This window comes from Lepus europaeus, chromosome 14, assembly GCF_033115175.1.
Source record: "Lepus europaeus isolate LE1 chromosome 14, mLepTim1.pri, whole genome shotgun sequence".
Lineage (NCBI taxonomy): Eukaryota > Metazoa > Chordata > Mammalia > Lagomorpha > Leporidae > Lepus > Lepus europaeus.
In genome coordinates, this window is record NC_084840.1 from 62276403 (window position 1) to 62301127 (window position 24725).

Sequence of the window (24725 nt, forward strand, 5' to 3'; positions counted from 1 at the left end):
TAAATTTCTCTTCAAAATGACAAGATCCCTAACTATATACAGGAGAAAAGAAAAATTTGCCACAATGTGCCTATGGACTATTATTTATTTGAGTTTAAAATAGTTTTAAAGTTTCACTGAAAGCATCCATAAGCAAGCAAGAGCATAGTAAATATTATATTCTTAAATAACACGATCCTAAAAATCATATTTGTGGCAAAACTGTTTATATTTAAGAAATATAGAAAAAGTATGATTGTGCTTCCCAAATATATAAAAGTACTTATATATAAAAACATCATTGCAGTTCACTAGGAGTTACTTAGCAACAGAAAGAAACCACAAATCCCCATCAAGAGGTAGAGAACAGCTATACTATAATTTATACTTTAAACCATGTTTTAAAAATAATGAAAATAACACCATGCAAATGCCAACTTGTTTCTTGACTCACCTCTCCACCATTAACATATTCCATCACAAAACACAAACGGTCTTTTGTCTGGAAGGAATATTTCAAGGACTTGAAATGAAAAAGAAACAAATGTGGTATTATAATCCTACATTCTTATATTATCAAAAACAAAACACTTAGAAATAATAAGCATGACTGGCAAGACGAATTGTTACTACTCCTTAAGAGTTTACAAGTTTAAAAGAAACATAAAACAAATTTTGTTTAGTTCAGTAATAGGCATTATTGGGGAAAAAATTCAAATTTTAATTAAACAGCGAGTTCTTCTCAGTCTATTGTGTCATCTGTTTGAAATTGTGTTGGTCCTCAAAGTTTTCACCCATGCAGCTCAAAGTGTACCCTAAAAATTACTCTACTGGAAGTTTCTTAGAAATGTAATCGTTCTACCGAAGTTCCAATGTCAGTTTTTGGATACTAGTTGTATTACATGACCCAATCAGGCAGAGTCTAACTTTACAGACTGCAAAAAGATTATTATACAAAAAGATCTTATTACACTGGACAATGTATCCAGTGATACCTTTGAAAATATCAATTCACAGAACGCTAAAGCATTAAAAGTTCCTCTCTTTGAAAGTATAGTTATAGTTGGGGCCAGCGACGTGGCTCTCTTGGTTAATCCTCCACCTGCGGCACCGGCATCCCATATGGGCACCGGGTTCCAGTCCCGATTGCTCCTCTTCCAGTCCAGCTTTCTGCTGTGGCCCGGGAGGGCATTGGAGGATGGCCCAAGTGCTTGGGCCCTGCACCTGCATGAGAGACCAGGAGGAAGCACCTGGCTCTTCTCTCTCTCTCTCTCTAACTCTACCCATCAAATAATAAAAAGAAAAAAAATTTTTAAAAAAGTATAGTTATTAGTTTATAATCTTGCTGTGCTTCCACAGAACCAGGAAAATAAAGAAACTTTGCAAACTACCCCTCTATCTTAAAGAATCTAAGAACAGGATATAAAACTCATGTTGTATCATAATAACCAAGTTAAATAAATGTATATAAACCACAGTTTATCAAGTGAAGAAAATACATATTCAGCATTCCTGCATCTGTAAAGTACTCTCTCCTTCAGCAGTCCCGTTTTGTGAAATGGATTCATTAAAGATTTCTGCCTTTTATATCTGAAGACAATGCTGCTTCATAACATAAGAATCTATCAGAAGCCAATAAACAAAACAAAATCATTACATTTAGAAGTTAGAAACTTTTCCAAATCTACTATTTTTTTTCAGGCCTCCTTAAAATGCCACAAGTAATCTGCTATTTAAAATGATGCTTTTCATATTTTAGTTGCTTTAATAAAATTCTCTAAAATTTCAATGTTTTGATTGCAGTATCTCTCTTCTAGTCACTTACTGTTAAAAAGGGATGTCTAGTGTTCTTTAATACTCTGCTTTCAGTTAAAGTGTGTGCCACTTCATCCTACAAAAGAAAAAGGCAAACCTTTAAAATATGTTCTCAGCACCAATAATACACAAATTTCACTTTCTCCACAATTACATGAGGCTATGCCTAGAGACACACAGGGATTTAAAAATGACAGTGGCATGCTTCCTTTACTGCTCAGATTTCCCTCCACCAATAATAAATAAACCACATTAATAATTTAATTCAGATGATAGTAAGTTATAAACTCATCAGAATGACACAAAGACCAATAAAAAAAATTATCAGAGGCACGAAAATTAAATGGGGCGGAGGGGGAGGCTGGTGCTGTGGTGTAGTAGGTAAAGGCTTCGCGTGCTGTGCCGGCATCTCATATGGGAACTGGTTCGAGTTCCGGCTGCTCCTCTTCAGATCTAGGTCCCTGCTATGGCCTAGGAAAGCAGTAGATGATGGCCCAAGTCCTTGGGCCCCTGAACCTGTTTGGGAGACCTGGAAGAAGCACCTGGCTTCGGATCATCACAGCTCCGGCCACCGCGGTCAACTGGGGAGTGAACCAGCAGATGGAAGACCTCTCTCTCTCTCTCTCTCTCTCTCTCTCTCTCTACCTCTCCTCCTCTCTCTGTGTAACTGTGACTGTCAAATAAATAAATAAATCATTATATATATATATATATATAAACAGAATGATTTTCACCTCAAAGATTATCAGCCTAATCGACAACAAGGTATTTAGTATTTCCACATGTTTAATACATTTTATTAAGGAGGCTATATTCCAATTAAGATCATAGAATCCACAACTCCCTACTTAGAAATCAGTTACTGAAAAGCAGAACATAAAACAAACATAAAATTTAATTTTAACTCACATTTTGGGAACAGAAAGCTGCAGAACTTATGAAAGTATATTTTTGACAAACCTATCTTTTTTTTAAAATTTTTTTGAAAAACAGAGTTACAGAGAGAGGTAGAGACAGAGAGAGAGAACTTCCACCTGTTGGTTCACTCCCCAGATGGTTGCAATGGCCAGAGCTGCGCTGATCCAAAGCCAGGAGCCAGGAGTTTCTTCTGGGTCTCCCATGTGGGTACAGGGGCCCAAGGACCTGGGCCATCTTCCACTGCTATCCCAGGCCATAGCAGAGAGAGCTGGATAGGAAGAGGAGCAGCCGGGACCAGAATCGGCGCCCATATGGGATGCCAACGCTTCAGGCCAGGGCTTTTACCCACTGTGCCGGCCCCAAACCTATCTTTTAAACAATGTTTTATTCATTTGAAAGACGAGAGAGAGAGACAGACAGACAGACAGAGACTCTTCTACCTGCTAGTTTACTTTCTAAATGTCTGAAACAGCTAGGGCTGGGCCAGGCCAAAGTCAGGAGCCTGGAACTCAATCCAGGTCTCCCATATCAGGGGCAGTAGCCCAAATATTTGCACCATTACTTGCTCCATCCCCCCAAAAGTGTACATCAGCAGGAAGCTGGAATCACAAGTAGAGCTGGAACTCGAGCCTGGGCTCTCTCATATGGGATGGAGGAGTCCCAAGGTTGTCTCCAGTATATTTTTCTGCTTGCAGTTTTAAAAATTTACTCTTTTTAAATAAATATTTTTAGTCTAAGTAACAATTTTTAAATGTGGGTATATTTTAAACTGAAAATACATTAAAGAATGTATCTCCCTACTTTTTTACATAAATTTCACCTGGACATCAAAAGTGAACTAGAAAAGATTTTCTTCAACATATGGAGAAGCAGAAAATTTTTTTTATACTTCCAAATACAATATTAAAGAAGAGAGACAACTGCTGAAACACACCATCTTCATCCATTACTTCTTTCAAGATCCTAAACAAAGCCCTAATTAGATCAATTTCTTAACACAATTGGCAAAGCAAAAAAAACTAAGAAAGATGTAGAGAGCACAACATCAAGATACAATGAGGCCAGCACTGTGGCATGGTGGGTAGAACTGCTGCCTGAGGTACTGGCATCCCACATGGGTGCTAGTTCGAGTCCCAACTGCTCCACTTCCAATTCAGCTCTCTGTTATAGCCTGGGAAAGCAGCAGAAGATGGCCCAAGTTCTTGGGCCCCTGCATCCGTGTGGAAGACCCAGAGGAAGCTCCAGGCTCCTGGCTTCAGATTGGCCCACCTCAGGCTATTGTGGCCATTTGGGGAGGGAACCAGAGGATGGAAGACCTCTCTCTTTCTTTTTGTCTAACTCTGCCTTTCAAATAAGTAAATAAATCTTAAAAAAAAAAAAAATCAGGATACCATCTGATGTGCAGCATTTGTATAGAAACATCTCACCTTAATAGTTAGGCCTGGAAGACAAATGTGAAACAGACCAAAGAAAGATCATAAAGCCTTTCCAGCAATGTGAGATCAAGTTTTTTTTTTTTTTTTTAAAGATTTATTTTATTTATTTGAAAGACAGAGTTAGAGAGAGAGAAACAGAGAGAGAAGTCTTCCATCCACTGGATCACTCCCTAGATGGCGGCAACAGCCAGAGCTGCGCCGATCCGAAGCCAGGAGCCAGGTGCCTCTTCCGGGTCTGCCTCGTGGGTGCAGGGGTTCAAGGACTTGGGCCACCTTCTACTGCTCTCCCAGGCCATAGCAGAGAACTGGATTGGAAGAGGAGCAGCCAGACCAGAACTGGCACCCATATGGGATGCCGGCGCTTCAGGCCAGGGCTTTAACCCGCTATGCCACAGCTTCAGCCCCAAGATCAAGTATTTTTTAACAAAGTATTTATTACTTGAGAGAGACAGAGAAAGAAATCTTTCATCTGCTGACTCACTCCCCTAATGGCCTCATTGGCTAGATCTGAGCTAGGCTGCAGCCAGGAGCCCGGAACTCCACTCAGGTCTTCCTCGTGGGTGTCAGGGGCCCAAATGCTAGCGCCATCCTCCCCAAGCCATCCTCTCCCAAGCCCATCAGCAGGAAGCTGAATGGGAAGCAGAGCAGCTGAGACTTGGACCAGATTTCTGTTATGGGATGATGGCCTTGCAAGCAGTGGCTTAGGCTGCTATACCACAACACCAGCCCCAAAAACATAATATTTAATACCAATGAAATCAAAAGTTTTAAATCAATGGAACCACATCAGCCATATTATTAATCTTATAGGAACCAAGCCTAGCTGCTCAATTTGAAAGCCCCCCTAAATCAATTAGAATGATAGATAATAATTTAAAGAAATCAGAAGCAGAAATGACACTTGATCTTTCAGATTCTAGAATTCATAAAGCCTAGCAAAATGGTGAGCCCTTAGCAGATACTAATACATGTGTGTTGAACTGAACTGCTTATCATAGGGATGAATTCCCAGACGCCTTCAAAAAATGTGTTCTGGATATGCATCTACACAGTGAAGACCCAGCACTGAACAAAACAGAAGTCCCTGCTCTTATGGAGAACACCTTTCACTTGGCCGGACAGTGACCAGTGTTAACAGAAAAAACAGAGCAGGGAGGGGACACTGCGTCCATGAACATCACACAGGGAATATGAAAAACAAAGCTACACATCACACAGGAAATGTGAAATACAAAGCTATAAACAGTAATTGGTTGTCTGTGACATATAGCACCAAATCCACCCAATAAAAAACCAAAATCCCTCACGTGCATTTAATAAATGCTTAGGATGGTGCAAGTCTTACAAACTTTTTTTTTTTTTTGACAGGCAGAGTGGACAGTGAGAGAGGGAGAGACAGAGAGAAAGGTCTTCCTTTGCCGTTGGTTCACCCCCACAATGGCCGCTGCGGCCAGTGCGCTGTGGCTGGCGCACTGCGCTGATCCAAAGCCAGGAGCCAGGTGCTTCTCCTGGTTTCCCATGTGGGTGCAGGGCCCAAGCACTTGGGCCATCCTCCATTGCACTCCCGGGCCACAGCAGAGAGCTGGACTGGAAGAGGAGCAACCGGGACAGAATCCGGCGCCCCGACCGGGACTAGAACCTGGCACCGCAGGTGGAGGATTAGCCTATTGAGCCGCGGTGCTGGCGCAAACTGTTTTAATAAAAAAGATAGGCTTCCTTCACTCACAGAATTCACAGGCTAGGAGAGAAGACAAATAAATATGCAAATTAATAATTAATAATTCTGGTAAGTGATATTAAGGAAAAAAAGAGGTTACACACTATCGCAGGTGGAGCAGTGAAGGAAACCAGTGCTTCTGGAGGAGGGTAATGTGACAGTGTGGGATGTAGGGGGAAAGGGGAGAACACAATTTCATTTAAGTTTTAAAAAGTTTACTCATGCTTCTCTGGGGTCAGGAAAGAAAAAAACAGGTGGTATCAATTTAGAGACTATCAAAGTTCTCCAAGAGAGATAAGAGGATGGCTTGGACTACTATGATGGGGGAAGGAACAGGTTAAAGAAGGGAATAGTTTTGAGATATTTCTGAGATACAAACTTAATAGTCAACACGCTTTTAAAAAAAAGCTACACATGCTTCCAATATCAGAGTGGATTAAAAGATACATGTCTTTATAGGCAGCAAGAAAGAGATACCATCTATACTTCAGCATGTTAAGGGATTTGAGTCAGTAACTTAGGGAGAGACTGAAGAAAGCTAAGTACAAAACACCTGTGGACAAGCAAAGCCCTCCTAAGGCTTTAGAAAGTATTTCATACTATTTTCTTAAAATAGGCCCATCATATAGAACAGTTATTTTTCTAAGTCACTTGGCTAAGTTTCATTAGAAAAACTCACTAAATTCTGTAATCTGCCTAATACTATCAAAGCAGCCAAGTAAACATTTATGTATATAAAAGCTAAAACTGTATTTCTCTGTTGTAAGAATGGAACTGGAATACCATGTATCTCTCAAATATTAAAATGTATTTTCTACCATATTTTACATCTGATCAGATTACAATTTTTCCCATTAATGCAAACTTCATGGTACTGTATTACACATACTAATTAGCTTTGCTATGAAGGTATGCGCAAGCTAAAAAGTAAACACAGATGCCAATAATTTTTAATTGCGGCTAAAAGCAACATGTCAAAACAAAAAGTTAAAAATAACAGTGATAAAATTTAGTGGCTTAAACAATGTGACTTTTTAAAAAAATCCATTTGTTGATCATAATTATAAAAGAAGAGCTTTAAAAATGCTTGGGTGGATGTTATGGATTATAGAACTTGGCTGTCCAAACTCATACAGATATTTGAATGGTGAAGTCTCACAACAGCTAATGGGTTAAGTCTAGAGCTTGCCAGACTAGGGTGAAGACAGGATCTAATTATGGTGGCTAGGAGGTGAGCCCAGTAGGAGGTCTTAAGTCATCAGGGGCTTGCCCTTGGACGGTACCCTCAAAAGAGGGTTGGTTATGTAAGTCGAACTTGCCTCCCATGTCTTTCTCTGCTTCTTGGCTCACCATGTGATTCTTCTTCCACACCAGCTCTACCACATGTCTGACCAAAAGGGCTGCCCATTCTGCAATTGTGAATCTACAACCATAAGCTGAAATAAACTTTCCTCCCTCCAGAGTTGCTCTTCTCAGGTATTTTAGGTGAAATAATGAAAAGCTGACTAATAAAGTATAAAACAGAAGTATAATGTTTTCATGTAAATGACTTTGAAATACAGATCTACTTACATTCACCCAGGACAAAATACTAAATAATGAATTTATAAATCTAATTTACTTCATTTTTCAATTTTAAAGGAAATGAGATTTAATTTCTTGAGACAGGAGGCAGAGGAACAGTCCTTCTTATATTTGTTTTCCCAATCTTCTCCAATTTATCACTCACCCTCTTCTCTGTTTTGTGGTAGGTAGGTTTTTTGATGGAGGTGAGGAGTAGGCCACAAAGAGGAGGAAAAACTCCACTATCAAGAGCAACAAGGATGCTACCTCCTTCAATCCCCACACCAGCTCAGCAAGTTGGGTTTTATTACTTCCATTTTAAGAGTAAACTGAGATTCTCATGAGTAAACACAGAAATCAAATTATTCAAGCTGCAGGTGGAGAAGCTAGTACTGGTCCCATGTCTAAATCCAGTGTTAATGGTCTTTCCCACATTCAGATAGCTTAGCACCTACTTAACTAGGTACTTCCACCCTGCTCATATTATTTTCTCCATCAGAAGCAAGTTGAAATCAAGACACATTATGTCTGAAACATTTTCTTCACGCATCCAGAGCAGTAACAGAGACCTAACAAAGGAGTGGGAACAAGTAGGGTAAATGCAAGGAAGAAGGTAGAGAAATGTCACCCCGGCACACTTTTTTTTTTTTTTTAATTTATTTATTTCAAGGCAGAGCTACAGAGAGGAGAGACAGAGATCTTCCATAAGCTGGTTCACTCCCCAAATAGCTCCAATGACTGGGACTGGGCCATAGCCAGGAGCCTGTGGCTTCCTCTGGATCTCCCATGTGGATGCAGAGGGTCCAAGGACTTAGGCCATCCTCCACTACTTTCTCAGGCACACCGGCAGGGCGCTGGATTGGAAGCGGAGTAGCCGGGACCCGAACGGGCGCCAATGCCAAGCACCATGGCTTAATCCGCTACACCACAGCACCGGCCCCAGGACACTCATTTTCAAGAAGACCACAATAACTACCAGTGATCATTATTAGTGTTTTACTGTCTCAACAAGCCATGTGCTAGCAATCTATACTTTTTATTTTTTTTTACCTAAGAGGAAGTGTGTCATACCTATCAAGCTCTCAATCTGAGGTTCTAACTGCTCTTTTAAAACTTGAACACTGGCCTAGATGCCAAACTTTTTTAAAAAACTAATTTATTTCAAAGTCAGAGTTACAGAGAGACAGGGAGAGACAGAAACACAGAGATCTTCCATCTGCAACCCAGGTGGTCGCAACAGCCAGCACTGGGCAAGGCTGAAGCCAGGAGCTACTTCCAGGTCTCTGCACGGGTGGCAGGGGCCCAAACACTTAGGCCATCTTCCACTTGCTTTTCCCAAGTCATTAGCAGGGAGCTGGATAGGAAGTAGAGCAGCTGGGACATGAACCAAAACCTATAAGGGCTGCTGGCACTGGAGGCAGCAGCTTTACCTGCTGCACCACAGTGCCAATTCCCCAGATGACAAGATTGTTAAAAAAAATTATTTATTTGAGGGGCAGAGAGACAGAGACATGTGAGTGGCCTCATCTGCTGATTTGCTCCCCAAATGCCCCCAACAGTGAAGGCTGGGTTGGGCAGAAACCAGGAATTGGAGTTTCACTCTAACTCTCTTGTGTGGGGGTAGGGATACCAACACTTGAGCCATCCCCATTGCCTCCCAGGGTCTGCATTAGCAGGAAGCTGGAGCCAGGGAATGAATCCAGGTACCACAATGTGGGACACAGGTTAACTTTTAATACCTCTCTGATGCTGCAGCCATTGGTCACACTGTCTTCTCACTGTTCTTTGCTTTCTATTCTCTTTTTGAAGACTTTTCATCTTGATGGAATAAGTGAAGGCACAATTGTTCTCTATTATCAGTGAGCCCTGTATCACCTTTCTCAAGTATTACCTTTGAAAGTTTGGTTCGATGCGCTGTTTCAGATGTTACTAGGAAGGAGGGTTACATGAACTCCTGTGACTTCCATCACAGTGTAAGCATTTTGGACCCTAGTCTTTCTTAAACTGTAGAATGCATCTCTTAGCTGCTTTGCTCTTCACTACATTCTCTTGTTCTTTCTACCTCTCTCGATTCCCAGTATTGGGACAAGTTCATCTCTACTCTCTCACCTCCATATTCTACCTCTCTCGATTCCCAGTATTGGGACAAGTTCATCTCTACTCTCTCACCTCTATATTCTACCTCTCTCGATTCCCAGTATTGGGACAAGTTCATCTCTACTCTCTCACCTCCATATTCTACCTCTCTCGATTCCCAGTACTGGGACAAGTTCATCTCTACTCTCTCACCTCTATATTCTACCTCTCTCGATTCCCAGTATTGGGACAAGTTCATCTCTACTCTCTCACCTCCATATTCTACCTCTCTCGATTCCCAGTACTGGGACAAGTTCATCTCTACTCTCTCACCTCTATATTCTACCTCTCTCGATTCCCAGTATTGGGACAAGTTCATCTCTACTCTCTCACCTCTATATTCTACCTCTCTCGATTCCCAGTATTGGGACAAGTTCATCTCTACTCTCTCACCTCCATATTCTACCTCTCTTGATTCCCAGTACTGGGACAAGTTCATCTCTACTCTCTCACCTCTATATTCTACCTCTCTCGATTCCCAGTATTGGGACAAGTTCATCTCTACTCTCTCACCTCTATATTCTATAGCTAAAAAAATAAATAAATAAATTGCATCTTGACTAGAGCATTGCCATTCCCCTCCAAGTGCAGCTGAGTCTTCTCAGGTGTCATCACTTATCCCTACAAGGTCATGATTCCAGTCCTCAGGAAGGTTGTTTCAAAACTCTCCCCTCTTGGTGTACATGCTGACATGTATACACTTAACTGCTACGCCAGACCTAGCTACTGAGGTACTGAGGTACTGAGGACTGGGGACTGGAACTCAGGTCAGTTCTTCCATTCAAGTCCAGAAGCTTTTTTTTTTTTTTTTTTTTTTTTGGACAGGTAGAATTATAGACAGTGAGACAGAGAGAAAGGTCTTCCTTCCGTTAATTCACTCCCCAAATGGCCACTATGGCTGGCACTGTGCCAATCCAAAGCCAGGATCCAGGTGCCTCCTGGTCTCCCATGCGGATCTGAGACTTGGGCCATCCTCCACTGCCTTCCCAGACCACAGCAGAGAGCTGGACTGGAAGAGGAGCAACTGGGACTAGAACCTGGTGCCCATGTGGGATGCCAATGCTGCAGGTGGAGGATTAACCAAGTGAGCTACGGCGCAAGCCCAGAAGCTTTTCATTAAGTTGTCTCTCTTTATCTCAACCTCACCCCCTCACACTTTCAGAATGTGAACTTAATTCCCACACAGAAGCGAAGCTATGACTAATATGTCACACATCCAATCACTCCCTCCTCCTGAAAACGCATTCTGCTCTTAGTTCCTATGGCGTCACAATCACTGACTTCCCCCTCTCCTGGGTAGTCACATGTTCCTAGTCTCTGTTGCTAGTTCTTTCTCTGAACCCTTATTCTAGAAGTGTACCCAAGACTCAGTTCTCAGACCCCTTTCTCCTCCCTAGCTATACTCCGTATCTTGGTGAATTTCAGATTGTGGCTCAAAAAATAGTCCATATGCTAGAAGGCTTCCCAATTTCTAATTCCAGCCTACATTTCTTTCCTAAATTCAAGAAATGTCTAATTGACACAGATGTCTAATAGGTGACTTAAACGTGGGTATCTAACAGAACTATCAAATCTGACATATCCAAAACCTAACTCATAATCTTTCCTTGAAATGTTGGTTCTTCCTACAGTCATCATCATTACAGTGAATGGGAACCCCATTTTTTTTTTCAGTTCCTCAGGTCAAAAACCTTGCAATGATCTTCAAATCGTTTCCTTCTCTCATTCTCTACATTCAATCTGCCAGGCAATTCATGGTGTATTCTCAACACTGCAGACAAAGTGACATTAGTAAAATGAAGTCCAGATCATGTTATCATAGCGCTTAGAAATTTTCAATGATTTCCTTCTTCATTCAGAGTAGAAACCAACATCTTTGCAAATCTGTAAGTATCTACATAATCCCACATTACTCATATTCTTGTGTTATACCAGCCATGCCAGATTCCTGGCTACTCAAAGCACATGCTAACTACGCTCCTTTTGGGACCTTCTCAGTTGCTGCTGCCTCTGTAGGGAGCAATCTTCCTCCAGAAAATCTGGAGAGGCTTGCTTCCTAACCTCCCTCCAATGCTTACTGCAATTTCACCTCCTCGGCGATCATTCTATCTAAAAGCAGAAAACCACCAATAATCACTACCACCATTACTCCTTTTTCCCCTACATCAGTTTTTCTACAGTATGTATTAATTTCTTACAGACTGTGTGATTTATTCATGTATGTATATTGTTTTTGTCTCTCTCCTGACTAGTATATAATTTCCAAAATAGAGAGAGTTCGATTCATTCATATGGTCACAGTGCTTAGAGTATCATCTCACAGATAATTATGTTGTCCAGGTGTATTCATGGAAAGAACGAATGGATGAATAAATGGTGAATGACAGCTCTGGTACATAGTGCTGATGAATGAGGGCGTCTTCATGCACTTTAAGAAGCAAATCCAGAATACAAACCAAAACAGCACAATGACAGCTGATGAAGAAGGTACAGCAGACAAAACCATTATTCTGATAAGCCACAATAACAGAAAATATTTAATACACAAGTTCTAGAAGATTAGAAAATCTGAGACTAGGTCAAAGAAGCTACCAGATGATGTTAAGAGCGTTTAGCTGTACCCCCCAGTAATTACTGACAAAGTCAAGAAGATGAACATGCTGGCCATGAACATGTGGCCAAGCCACAGCACTAGGTTCATGTTTTAAAGGATCTATATGCAGGAAAGGGTTAGCATAGAAGGTCTGGATTGCTCAAACACTGCACATTCCCCCAAAGGCGAGTATTCAGGACTGACCTTTGGCTAGCTTCTAGGAAGTAAGCTCTGATCACTTAGAATATTCTGCCCGAATTCTGGCATTTTTTTGTCAGAGATCTTGGACCACAAAGTACAGTCTGCCTAGATGGGTTTACTGTAACACCAGGATGAATACTGACTGCTGTGTGCCAGATTTCCCTCTGGGGGGGCTCAGTCAGAAGAGCCACACAGGTGCCACTTGCCTGTAACTGACCATCAAAAATGCTGGAGTCTTTGACAAATACTTCACAAGTCTTGTTACACACTGTTGCTGAGAGAAATAAGTGCATCTTTGTGACTTCAAGGGACAGGGCACCAGAAAGCCTGCCCCTGATTTCTCCTGGACTTTGCCTCATGTGGCATTCCATTTATTGATTTTAATCTGTATCATTTCACAATTAACAAACATACCCAGGTGTTACATGTACCATTTGCTTCTTTTTGATTCTTGCGTCACTGAAGCTCAAGGTGGTCTTAGTGACTCCTGACACAGCTGGCATCGGAAGTAACAGGACTGTGAAAATAACTCTGACTCACCAAAACATGACAAAATCACTCTTTAGAAAAAGAAAGGATGACAGGGCAGGTGAAGACAAATCTTTGATGCTTAAAAGAATAACAAACCACCCATGTGTAATAAGTTGCTAATAATGAAACTTGACAATGGGACTTAAAATGATATACCCAAATCTCAAGGATTTAGCTTACTGGATAAAGGAACACAAAATAACAAGAAGCAAACAACCCATTGGTATTTTTAATATCTTTAAAAGCTAAAATGAAAGCAAAGGAATATGTAGCGGTGAATCCTGGAGCTCATAAAGCTTGGATATTTGACCATCTAAGCCATGGCTGCTAGTTCCAGGGCTACTGGATAGGAAAAGGTTATGCTGAAATAACAGATTGCACTTCTATGGCCTCTGGATACCAAAAATGTGGTCCAGGTAGAAACCCAAGAAACTAAAGAAACCAGAGGCCACAGTATCAACAAGTTCTCTTAATTTACAGATCAGTATCAAAAGGTTCCTCAGGCTGGCACTGTGGCTCATTAGGCTAATCCTCTGCCTGCAGCGCCAGCACCCTGGGTTCTAGCCCCGGTTGGGGCGCTGGATTCTGTCCCGGTTGCTCCTTTTCCAGTCCATCTTTCCTCTGTGGCCCGGGAAGGCAGTGGAGGATGGCCCAAGTCCTTGGGCCCTGCACCCGCATGGGAGACCAGGAAGAAGCACCTGGCTCCTGGCTTCGGATTGGCGCAGTGCGCCGGCCATGGCGGCCATTTGGGTGGTGAACCAACAGAAAAAGGAAGACCTTTCTCTCTGTCTCTTTCTCTCACTGTCTAACTCTGCCTGTCAAAAAAAAAAAAAAAAAAAAAAAGTTTCTCAAAAACTTTTATTGAACTGGATTATGAGTGACCATATCTTTGGTTCTGAGTGCTACAGAGTGAAGTCTGCTTCTGTGGATTCAAGACCCACAGCTCACTAATGAACACCCACAGATACCTGGACATTATCCAAACACACAACAGGGTGCTCCCAAGGGGATAGACTGCCTAGCAAAGTGGATAAGGGCCACAGCAAGGTTTATCCTGAAAGGAGAGTTGTCCCCTCCCTCCTGTAAATGTCATGGCACTCCCCAGCAGAAGTGCCTGAGTAGCTGCACATGCAAGCCATGCCACACTGGCTTCTCCATCATCGGGATGTGCATTTACTTAAATGCCATGACCAAGGGAGGCCTTTTTACACAGGTGCCTGACACAATCTAATGGCCATAAAATCAAGCAACAGTTCAAGAAGCCATGTCAGATTTGCTGTCTCACTGTTTGCTTAACAACTGTCCCAATTCTGCACTAATTTCTGTATCCTTTATATTTTCTTTATCTCCATGGCCTCAATTTATAAAATGAAGGAACTGGACTACATGATCAAGTTCCTTCAAGTGCCAGAACAACTTCTTTCAACAGCCTTCACTGGATTCATGGTTTTAACTGGCATGTCTGTCACCCTCACTCTAAACTTTAGGGCTCTCGGTGGGCAGGGCAGATATTTAAAATTAAGAGCCTAGGCCGGCACTGTGGCATAGCGAGTGATGCCACTGCCTGCAGTGCCAGCAACCCATATGGGAGCCAGTTCGAGTCCCCGATGTTCCACTTGTGATCTGGCTCTCTGCTATGGCCTGGGAAAGCAGTGGAGGATGGCCCAGGTCCTTGGGCCCCACACCCACATGGGAGACCCACATGGGAAATCGGCAAGCTTAAGTTGTTGTGGCCAAATGGAGAGTGAACCAGCGGATGGAAGACCTCTCTCTCTCTTTCCTTCTGTCTCTGCCTTTCTCTGTTTTTCAAATAAAAAAAAAAATCTTAAAAAAAACCAAAAAACCCAACACTCAAGTTTAACTTCATCATCTCTATTAATAAAAACATACCCGAACTGAAATGATGCTGTTTTCAGCAGAGAGGAGCACTCTGTAGCCTGAGATGATTCTTGAGAGATAATAAGTTGTTAAGAGAAAACAATGGAAGCTAAAGAAGGGACAATAAAAGGCAAGTTGTATTAAAGATTGAAATATGAAGATATCTCACTTATATTTGCACCAATGTTTGCTTCTTTGGCTCAAGCACGTACTGAAAAAGAGTGTGATTTAGCTCATAATAAAGCAAAACTTACATACAAAAATAAAAATCACCAAACTAGGCAAGGCCTTAAATAGTTGCTAAGGTATGTTATGAATAAGTGGACATTGATAGAGATGAGCCAAGGTCTTCATACAGCACTATCAGAAGTTATGCGAACCAATGGGATACCTTGTATGTCCCTCAATATTGAAGAGTCCTAAAAAATTACACTCTAACTTCAAGGAATGTAAAAAACTAGGAGGTAGAGAGGACAATGAGGAGGCTTTCTTCACATCACCAGAGGTGATGGTCTATCAAAGTAATCAGGATTAGGATGGACAGAGAAGCTACGTCTTTTTGGACCTATCCCTGGTTAGGGACTAAAAATTATATGAAAGCCACAGGTAAAATAAAGGTTAAGAAGAAACATGCCAGGGGCTTCCCAACAAGAGAATCCCATGCACTGTGACTGCAAAACCTGGTGGTGAAATTCTAGCAAAGACTATGATTAGACTGGGGGGAATGTAGGGAGTTGGTCACTGATGGGATTCAAGGGCGAATTCTGGAACAGACTACATGAGTGGCCACATCCACTTAACCTGAATATGCTACTAGGAAGGATATTATATCTGACTAGAGAACACTTCAGCTACTATACTACAGAAATAATGTTGATTTGTTCTTGTAACAACTGCACATGCTAAATGGAAACCTATAGTATTTCCAGAGTCCACACAAACTGCTAATTTGTAACATGGTGAACAAAAAGAGACTATCATTGAAATTAACAGATGAGAAGTTGGGGTGCTTTTACTTACAAATGCTCTGTAATAATAACTGTGTATCCCACAAAACAGGTGGATGGCTTGTGTAGACTAATATATAACCTACAGCATCAGCAGTTCTTAATATCATTACTACAGTGCAAAAAATATAACCACATAAAAACAGACATTCAGTTACTGATAGTTCAGGTGTTTGCCTTGGTCCCAGTCTCAGAAAAAAAAAAACAAACAAACAAAAAAACAAAACAAAAAACTACAGTATCCCTTCAATTGGAAATAATCACAATTTACTTTTACTGTGTTGGCATAGGGTCATCTGAATTCACCAGTTTACTGTCATGCTAGATTATGCTACAATTGACTAGAATGTAGTGGTAACACACATGAATATCAGACAAGGCGATAAATCCAACAAATACCCAAGGACCTACCCAAACTGTAAAATACAAGGAATCACCTGGGCAGGAGCCACTATGGACATTCCATAGACAATTAAAAATAAAGAGTCATTATTGCTTATCCACAAAAGTGAGAAACACCACAGCTGATCAAGTTGTTTGGGTTTCAGAGAACAAAATTCCACACCTGGGACTAGGGTTAACTTTCATTCACAACACTACTCAAATAGGATGTGTGCTGTGTACTTCAAAATGTTTGTGGAAAAATAAAATGGACTTAAAAGTATACTGTGGTACATGAAAATTCTGGTATATACCCAGAGTTTTTCTATAATGCACATTTCCATGACATTTCCAAAGTACCTGCAGGCTAGATCTCAATTGCAGAAGCTCAGTCAATGCATGTAGGTCCTTTTGATCCTAAAGATCCACATTCTTGCGTGATTTTAGGAGTATCTGCAAATTATACTTATGTGAAACTGGGGTGACAACAAAATCAAACCAAGCCAAACCAAAGACCATTAATGTTGCCCAGAACCAACCACTGGGATCTTGGGCCAGAAAATTTCCAGACATGGAAATACAGTACATATGTTTACAGAGACAATTATTGGTTGCTGTTATTAATTAAAACTACCATTACAACTAAAGGATATACTATAATCTTTAAGAAACACTCTAAGAAAGCACTGCCCAGAAGAGTCCCATAATAAGATGGACACAGTCTACAGGAAGAGTGCTGGGAGAGGACTAGTAAGGAGGTCCTTACCATACTTGGAAACAGCAGGCTCTTTCTCACTACTCAAACTATGGAGCTGAGCAGCAGCCAGTACCCAGCGCCACATCTTACATCACAGGGCAGTGTTCAACGGAGAGGTGTCAACTCATCATCAAAAAAGTGGCTTGTCTACAGATGGAGGGCAGTTCCAAAGTGGCACAGACCTCTTTCTTTTTCAAAGGCCACCACATTATAACTGAATCAGCTTAGGGCGCTCAACTGCACACTGTTTTCCTTGCAATGAAGAGTGAAGCAAACAACAATAAAAGCACCGATATTTGGGGGTTCACTGATAAGTGGGCTGATGGGCAATGGGAATCAGGCCTATTGAAGGGATGAACAATGAATGAGGCATGGCCCTGTGACAGTCATTATAGAACATAAAGGGAACATTCAAGTAGGACAGGATGACACCCATGTGAACCTCCCCTCCTTCAGGATCAGAGCAGGACTGAAAGCAGCAAGCGCTCGCCTGACGCAGCCACCTGGATCCATCAAATGAACAGATACGGGAGAGCTGCAGCAAAACAAAGATGGGATGACCATGAACATACACCTATTGCACCCTCCGAGATACAAAATGTTGATGAGAATTGTCCTATCTGCCAATAAGACAGAAAGAAACTGCAGGTGGCTATGGGGAAGATTTCCCAGGAGGAAGTACCCCTCCAACGTATCTGGCAAACACACTGCATCGGACCACTGACAATATCCTCTGGAGGTTCTGGATTGGGCTTTGCGTACTTGGCAGTAAAACATCAGAAGAGGACTGGAACAGAAGACACCATATGCCCACCATCTGACCTAGTGACATGTCATCAGACGAAGGATCACACTTCACAGCCCACAACCATGTCAAATGGATGCAGCATTTTTTTTAAAAAAAGATTTATTTTTATTTATTTGAAAGACAGAGATGCAGAGAGAGACAGAGACAGAGAGAGAGGTTTTCCATCTGCTGGTTCACTCCCCAGATGGCCGCAATGGCTGGAGCTGTGCTGATCTGAAGCCAGGAGCCAGGAGCCCCCTCGGGGTCTCCCACGTGGGTGCAGGGGCCCAAGGACTTGGGCCATCCTCCACTGCTATCCCAGGCCACAGCAGAGAGCTAGATCGGAAAAGGAGCAGCCAGGACTGGCTCCCATATGGGATGCCGGCGCTTGAGGCCAAGGGCATTAACCCGCTATGCCACAGCACTGGCCCCGACGCAGCATTTTAAGGTATCATATCACCCTCAGACTGTTAAGTCTGACAGCAGACAGCAGACAGCCAATTGACATGTGAAGCTGAAACATTTATTATTTAAAATGAGAGGGGATAAAGACAGGAAGTGCTGATACACATGCCTTCACAGGTAACACTCAACATGAGAAGGGCCAAAGGGAAGGTGCCTTTGCAATAGATTCCTCTGATTTTCTGGTACATGTGGGGACGTGCAGGAAGAAGACGACACTTTCATGACCATACAGTTCTCCCCTACATCACTTCTACTTTCTTTTTTCCTACTTGCCACAGTGTCCTATGGGCAGGGCCTCAACTGTGGGCGCTGGAAGCAGAGACAATTCCTAAGCAAGAAATTCTACCTTTAAACCATTATGTCAAACTGAGAGTCCAATGCGATGGATTATGCCTTCATTTCATCTAGGAAAATGGATTGATCAAGATAGCTCACCATGGGGCTGGCACTGTGGCACAATGGGTAGAGCTGCCACTTGCAGTGCCAGCATCCCCTATGGGCACCAGTTCTAGTCCCAGATGCTCCACTTCTGATCCAGCTCTCTGCTATGGCCTGGGAAAGTAGTAGAAGATGGCCCAAGTCCTTGGGCCCCTGGACCCGCATGGGAGACATGGAAGAAGCTTCGGCTCCTGGCTTCAGATTGGCATAGCTCTGGCCATTGCGGCCATCTGGGGAGTGAACCTGCAGATGGAAGATATCTCTCTCTCTTTCTGCCTCTGTGCTTTTCAAATAAATAAATAAAAAAGACAGCTCACCAGCATGTACCTATGTAATCCAACCTGCAACTCTTTCTGTCTAATGAGAATAGACTGAGGGAAAGGTACCTGGTAAACTACTGTTGCAGGCAATCTGGTTCAGCACATCCCTTGCAGACTGGAAGAATTCTTTCTGCCTACATGGGTTCCTATTTCTGGGTACCACAATGGGATTAAGTTAGAAATCAGTAACAGAGAAACAAATAGAAAAACTCACAGATCTGTGGAAATCAATAATAATGGAAGGAATTAGAGATGAATGAAAACATACCAAAACTTATGCAAGGCAACACAAGCATTGCTAAGCGGGAAACATATAGCTGTCAGTGCTTACATTAAATAAGAGCAGTGATCTCAAACCAACAACCTAATTTTATAATTTCACAGTAAACTCAAACCTAGCAAATGGAAGAAAAAAGATTAAAACAAACAGAAAACCCATAAACATCAACTGATACAAAAGTTGGTTCTTTGAAAAGATTAACAAAATTGACACAGCTAGTTAAACTGAGAAAGAACAAATACTTATAAGGAATGAGGGAAACAGAAAAGCACCATGAGAACACCACAATAATCATTACTGTAGACAAGAGCCACTGATGAGCAGTACAATTATTAGACCAAAGTTTAAGAAACAGATTTGCATAGTCTCAGAGTATTTCCCCTAAGATACTTATTACAAAGGCGTAAATAGTAACTTTACAGTGGAGAAACCCAAGTTAGTCAAGTGTCGAAAATGAATGTCACAGTAAGACCTGTCAACATCATTTACTTCCTGATAGGATGCTCTCAAGGGTACCTCAGGAATCAAACCCCAGGCCTTGTCACACTCCAAAACTTCACACTGTTCATCATTTTGCTATGAATAACCATAATCCTCTCAAGAAACTGGTAAATGGATTTGCTGCACAAGGCAGAAAGGAACTACATCAATCAAAATAGTCAATCATTTGTGAAATATACCCAATTCTGCACACTCGGAAAGGTATAGTAATTAGTGGGATAAGACAGTGTCAAATAGGATGTTCTCAAATCTCAATAAACAGAAAGCAAATAATGAAGTGCAAGTGAAACTAGTATGTAAAAGGGAAAACAGAGTAATAATTTACCAATGCTCAATAAAAAGTAGGTAGTAGTAACAGGAGATATTTATCATACTGATGTTTATTTTTATTTAACAGTACTTTAAGTCTAATTATATTCAATACATAATTTATTAAATTTATTTACTAATGATGGCAAATATAATTAAATTCATTTCTTCATTTAATCGTGACAACAATCCTATGACGTGAGTAGTAGTATTTTCCTCATTTCTCAGGTGAGGAAACAAAGGTATACAATGCTGAGTGACTCTGAGGAAGGATCAGAGGGTAGGCAGCAGAGTCTACATGCTACACTATACTACCTCCCTGAAAATAGTTCAATTATCAGGAAATGCCAGGTACTATACTAAAATATGTATACTAATCTTGGGAGTATTCCTGCCTAGGAGGTTTTATTCTGCCAACTTTACAAATAAAAACACTAAGGCTCTGGTGAGCTGTCCACCACACTATAGGATACCTGGTGGGCTGGCCTTCTGCTCGGTAACTGTCAGAAGTATTCTATCCTTTGAAACACTGAGATACACAAAAATGTACCATCACAAATAGGTCATCACGTGCAGTATGAACCCAGGCCTACATGACTTCAAAGTCAATATTCTTTCTATAAGAGACACCAACTTGTGAAGGAGCTGAGATTAAAATAAATGTTCAAAGTCAAGGGGAACATAGTTTTATAAAGCACATGGAGCAATGTACTGCAAATGAGGAAAATATGGATGAAAGTACCTGAAAAAGTAGTTGCTAAAGTATGACACTATAACACTGTGCTAAGTCATCTGCTGAACTGAATCAAATACAAAGCATGGACCAACTTGTAAAGAAGTCAAATTTGTCTCTTGAGGGAACTGAAACTAAATTCAGAACTCTGAGTGAGAAATGACATTAGTTTTTAAATTATTTGTAAAGATCTAAGTTGAATAAAGTCCTGGGAGTGGGGGTTACAACCTCCTAAAACAATTTCAAACTCAGGGGCCAGCGCTGTGGTCAGCAGGTTAACACCCTGGCCTGAAGCGCCGGCATCACATATGGGCACCGATTCTAGTCCCAGCTGCTCCTCTTCCGATCCAGCTCTCTGCTATAGCTTGGGAAAGCAGTAGAAGATGGCCCAAGTCCTTGGGCCCCTGTAGCCACGTGGGAGACCCAGAAGAAGCTCCTGGCTTATGGCTTTGGATCGGCACAGCTCCAGCCGTTGCAGCCATCTGGGGAGTGAACCAGATGAGTCTCTCTGACTCTCCTCTCTCTGTGTAACTCTGACTTTCAAATAAATAAATAAATAATTAAAAAAAAAAAGAATTTCAAACTCGATTTATCTTAGTTTTATCACTCTAATATTTTCTAATCTATTTAGGATGCTGTCCCATCTGATGTTATAAAAGCTCTGTAATTTACAGCACAAAATCATCCACACTATTCTACTCAATCTTTAATAAGAAATTCAAAACATCGAGGGGAAATACTACAGAGCAACACTAGTATAACTAGTGATATATATCACAAACAGTTAAACATTCTCTGAAGCACACACACTGACTGCACATCTTTGCCTCCTCAAGGGAATCACACAGCTTCAATGGGACAGGCACTATGGTGTAGCGGGTTAAGCTGCCACTTCAGACACCCTCGTCCTATACTGGAGTGCTGGTTCAAGTCCTGGCAACCTCTATTTCTGATCCACTTTTGGGCTAATGTGCCTGAAAAGGCAGCAGATGATAGCTCACCTGCTTGGGCCCCTGCCACCCATGTGGGAGACATGGATGGAGTTCCGGTTCTTGTCTGTGGCACGGCGCGGCCCAGCCCAGCCCTTGTGGCTGCAGGAATTTAAGGAGTGAACCAATGGACACAAGATTCTCTCTTTCTCTGTCTCTCAAATAGAAGAAAATAGACAGACTTTTTTTTTAAATTAAAGAAATGCACTGGCATTCTGGCACAGCAGGTTAAGCTGCCACCTGCAACACTGGCAACCCATATGAGCACCAGTTCAAGTCTTGGCTACTTCACTTCTAATTGGGCTCCCTGCTAATTCATCTGGGAGAGAAAAGGAAGATGGCTGAAGTAGTTGGGCCTCTGCCACCCATGTGGGAGACCTGCATAGAGTTCCAAGCTCCTGGCTTTCACCTCGCCCAGCCCTGGCCTTTGTAGCCATTTTGCAAGTGAACCAGCAAATGGAAGTTTTCTCTATGTAACTCTGCCTTCCAAATAAATAAATAAATCTTTTTAAAAAAATAGCTTGAGCATAAAATATTCATGTATTAACTTTTGAAAACCTTAATATAACAAATATTAATACATAGACATTAATATTGAGGAACCCTACAGTCAATACTTTGATTTTTTAAAGGTATATATTCATGAGCACACACACACATACACATCACAAGTAACAATTTAGTAAATAATTCTAATAAACAGTTACCTTTGCAATAATGACTTCTTTCTTCAGAATCTTCATAGCATAATATTTCCCACTTGCCTTCTCTCGAACCAAAATGACTTTCCCAAAAGTGCCTTTACCTAGTAGTTTCAAATAGTCAAAATCATTCATTGTCTGAAAAATACAAATTAAAAAATATGAAATATTTGATGCAATGTATTGCATATAAACACAGATTTATAATATTCATCCAAAAACAAAGTTTACCAATATCTATATATCCTTAAATGAAAAAGAATCAGATCGGCACTGGACTCCTCATCAGCACTCAGTATGCTGAAAATAATTTAAGCAGTTCTCAGATATTTTAGAAAGCGACTCTAAACTTCCAATTCCTCAGATCAAGTTATCAGCTAAACAAAAGCCCATAGACAGAAGGAGAAAAAAATCACCACTACTCATTTTCAAGAACTCAAGTTTTCAAGGATTTAATAATGCTCCTACCTGCAGACAATGTGGTAATTAGAAATGCTCCACACAAACATTCTAAATATGCCTAAGTAGTCAATATTTTAAAGGAACTATTTAAGAATGTATTCCAAAGTATGTATGGAATGCAAGAAAGTTATTTTTTATAAGAGATGTTGAGTACAACCCCAGAGTTCAGGGAAAATAAATCTAAGAAAGACAGCAGTCGTAGCTTCTGAGAAAGCAACTGGTGCCATTCAGAACAGGAGGGCAGGGAGCTCTGAGCGTCTCTGACCCATCTGCTTTCACCTCTCACTGCGGAGCCAGGGAGCTGCCCAGGATTCTGCCAGGCAGCCCCGTCCGTCACGTGCGCTCTGCCCTCTCTGAGTGCACCTTCCTGCTTTGCTTTACCTGTAACATTCTTCCACAAACTCCCAACATTTTGAAATTATTTCCCCACGAAAGCCCTCCCACAGACAGCTTCTCATTTTTGGCACACTTGTCTTGTTTTGAAATTCCTCTACTACCATGTTAATGGGCTTTGGATGGAAGGGGCGAGAACACCGTATGCTCCGTTTACTTTCTTAAATTGAGTTTGGAGGTTTGTAAGTAACAAATTCAGTATTTGGGTCTCATCACACATTAAGAGGTCACTGAGAAGTTCTTGGCCTTTTGTAACCTTTCCCTCTTTACCATCCATCTGAATTCAATGTGAGAAATGTCTTAATCAGAAACCTTAGCATCCAGCTTCAGAAATAAGGCAAAAAGCAAATTCAATTCAAAATGACTAGAAGAAAAAGAATTAGGAAATAAAGATCAGAGCAGAAGTCAACTAAGTCTTTTAAGAGAAGAAAAAAAATGGTAGAGAAAAATAATCAATGAAGCTAAAAGTTGATTCTCTAAGAATCATCAATAAAAATTGATTAAACCCCTAGCCAGATTGGTCAAAAAAATAAAGACAGAAGATATAAACTACCAGTATTGGGAATGAGGGAGGTGACATCACTGTAGACTCTACAGATATTAAAATGAACATAAAAGAAAAGTATAAACGCCTACCATTATGCCATTTGATTGACAACTTAGATGAAATAAACAAATTCTTTCAAAGTCTCAAACTAGTAAAGCCCACTCAAAAAGAAAGATGAATTGAACAGCCCTAAATTAAGGAGATTGAGTTTGCAGTCAAAAACTTTTCAAGCAAGGAAATTCCAGCCTGGATAATTTCCCTGAAGAACTCTACAAGCATTTAAAGAAAAAAATTGATGCTAGTATTCTACAAACTCTTCCTGAAAACTGCAAGGAGGAAACACTTCCCAAGATACTCCAGGAGGCCAACAGCATTTTGACACCCAAACTAGACAAAGACCTTCCACGAAAACTGTGGGCCAACACTGCTCATGTACACATGTGTAAAAATTCTAAAACATTCAGAAACGAACGCCTGCTTTCATTTTCCACATTATTTGCTGCTGTATTTTTGATGATATTCCCGATATATCAAGTTACAACATCTAAACTATTTAATAACATCACTAGTTCAATGAAATGATAAGTAGCAAAGAGATACTTAGGAAAATAACACAGTACACTTATCAATTCAACCTAAGTATCTGGAATATAGTAATAATGTCATCTGAACAAATAACAGATAGTATTAGGTAGATATAATTTCATTAATAGATTTAAAACAACAACAAGGAATATGAAATAACCACAAAGCTGTTGGTACTAGGCAGTCTCCAAAGATAGCTGCCCATAATCCCTACTCTCTGTATGCACACTCCACTTTTCCATGAAGAGGTGGAATCAATTTTCTCTCTTCTTGGGCTGGTCTCATGTCATGCTTTGAACACAG

General features: G+C 41.0%; 1 protein-coding gene across 1 annotated transcript in view; it reads right to left on the reverse strand.

The window, feature by feature from the left end:
- AKT3 (AKT serine/threonine kinase 3) overlaps window positions 1-24725 on the reverse strand; it is a 309299-nt gene that overhangs the window by 74054 nt on the left and 210520 nt on the right. The window contains exons 6-8 of the mRNA XM_062210714.1: window positions 22442-22573; window positions 1805-1870; window positions 434-502 (exon numbers count right to left, since the gene is read on the reverse strand). Of these exons, the coding sequence (XP_062066698.1) occupies window positions 434-502; window positions 1805-1870; window positions 22442-22573 (267 nt within the window). The remainder of the gene's footprint in view (window positions 1-433; window positions 503-1804; window positions 1871-22441; window positions 22574-24725) is intronic.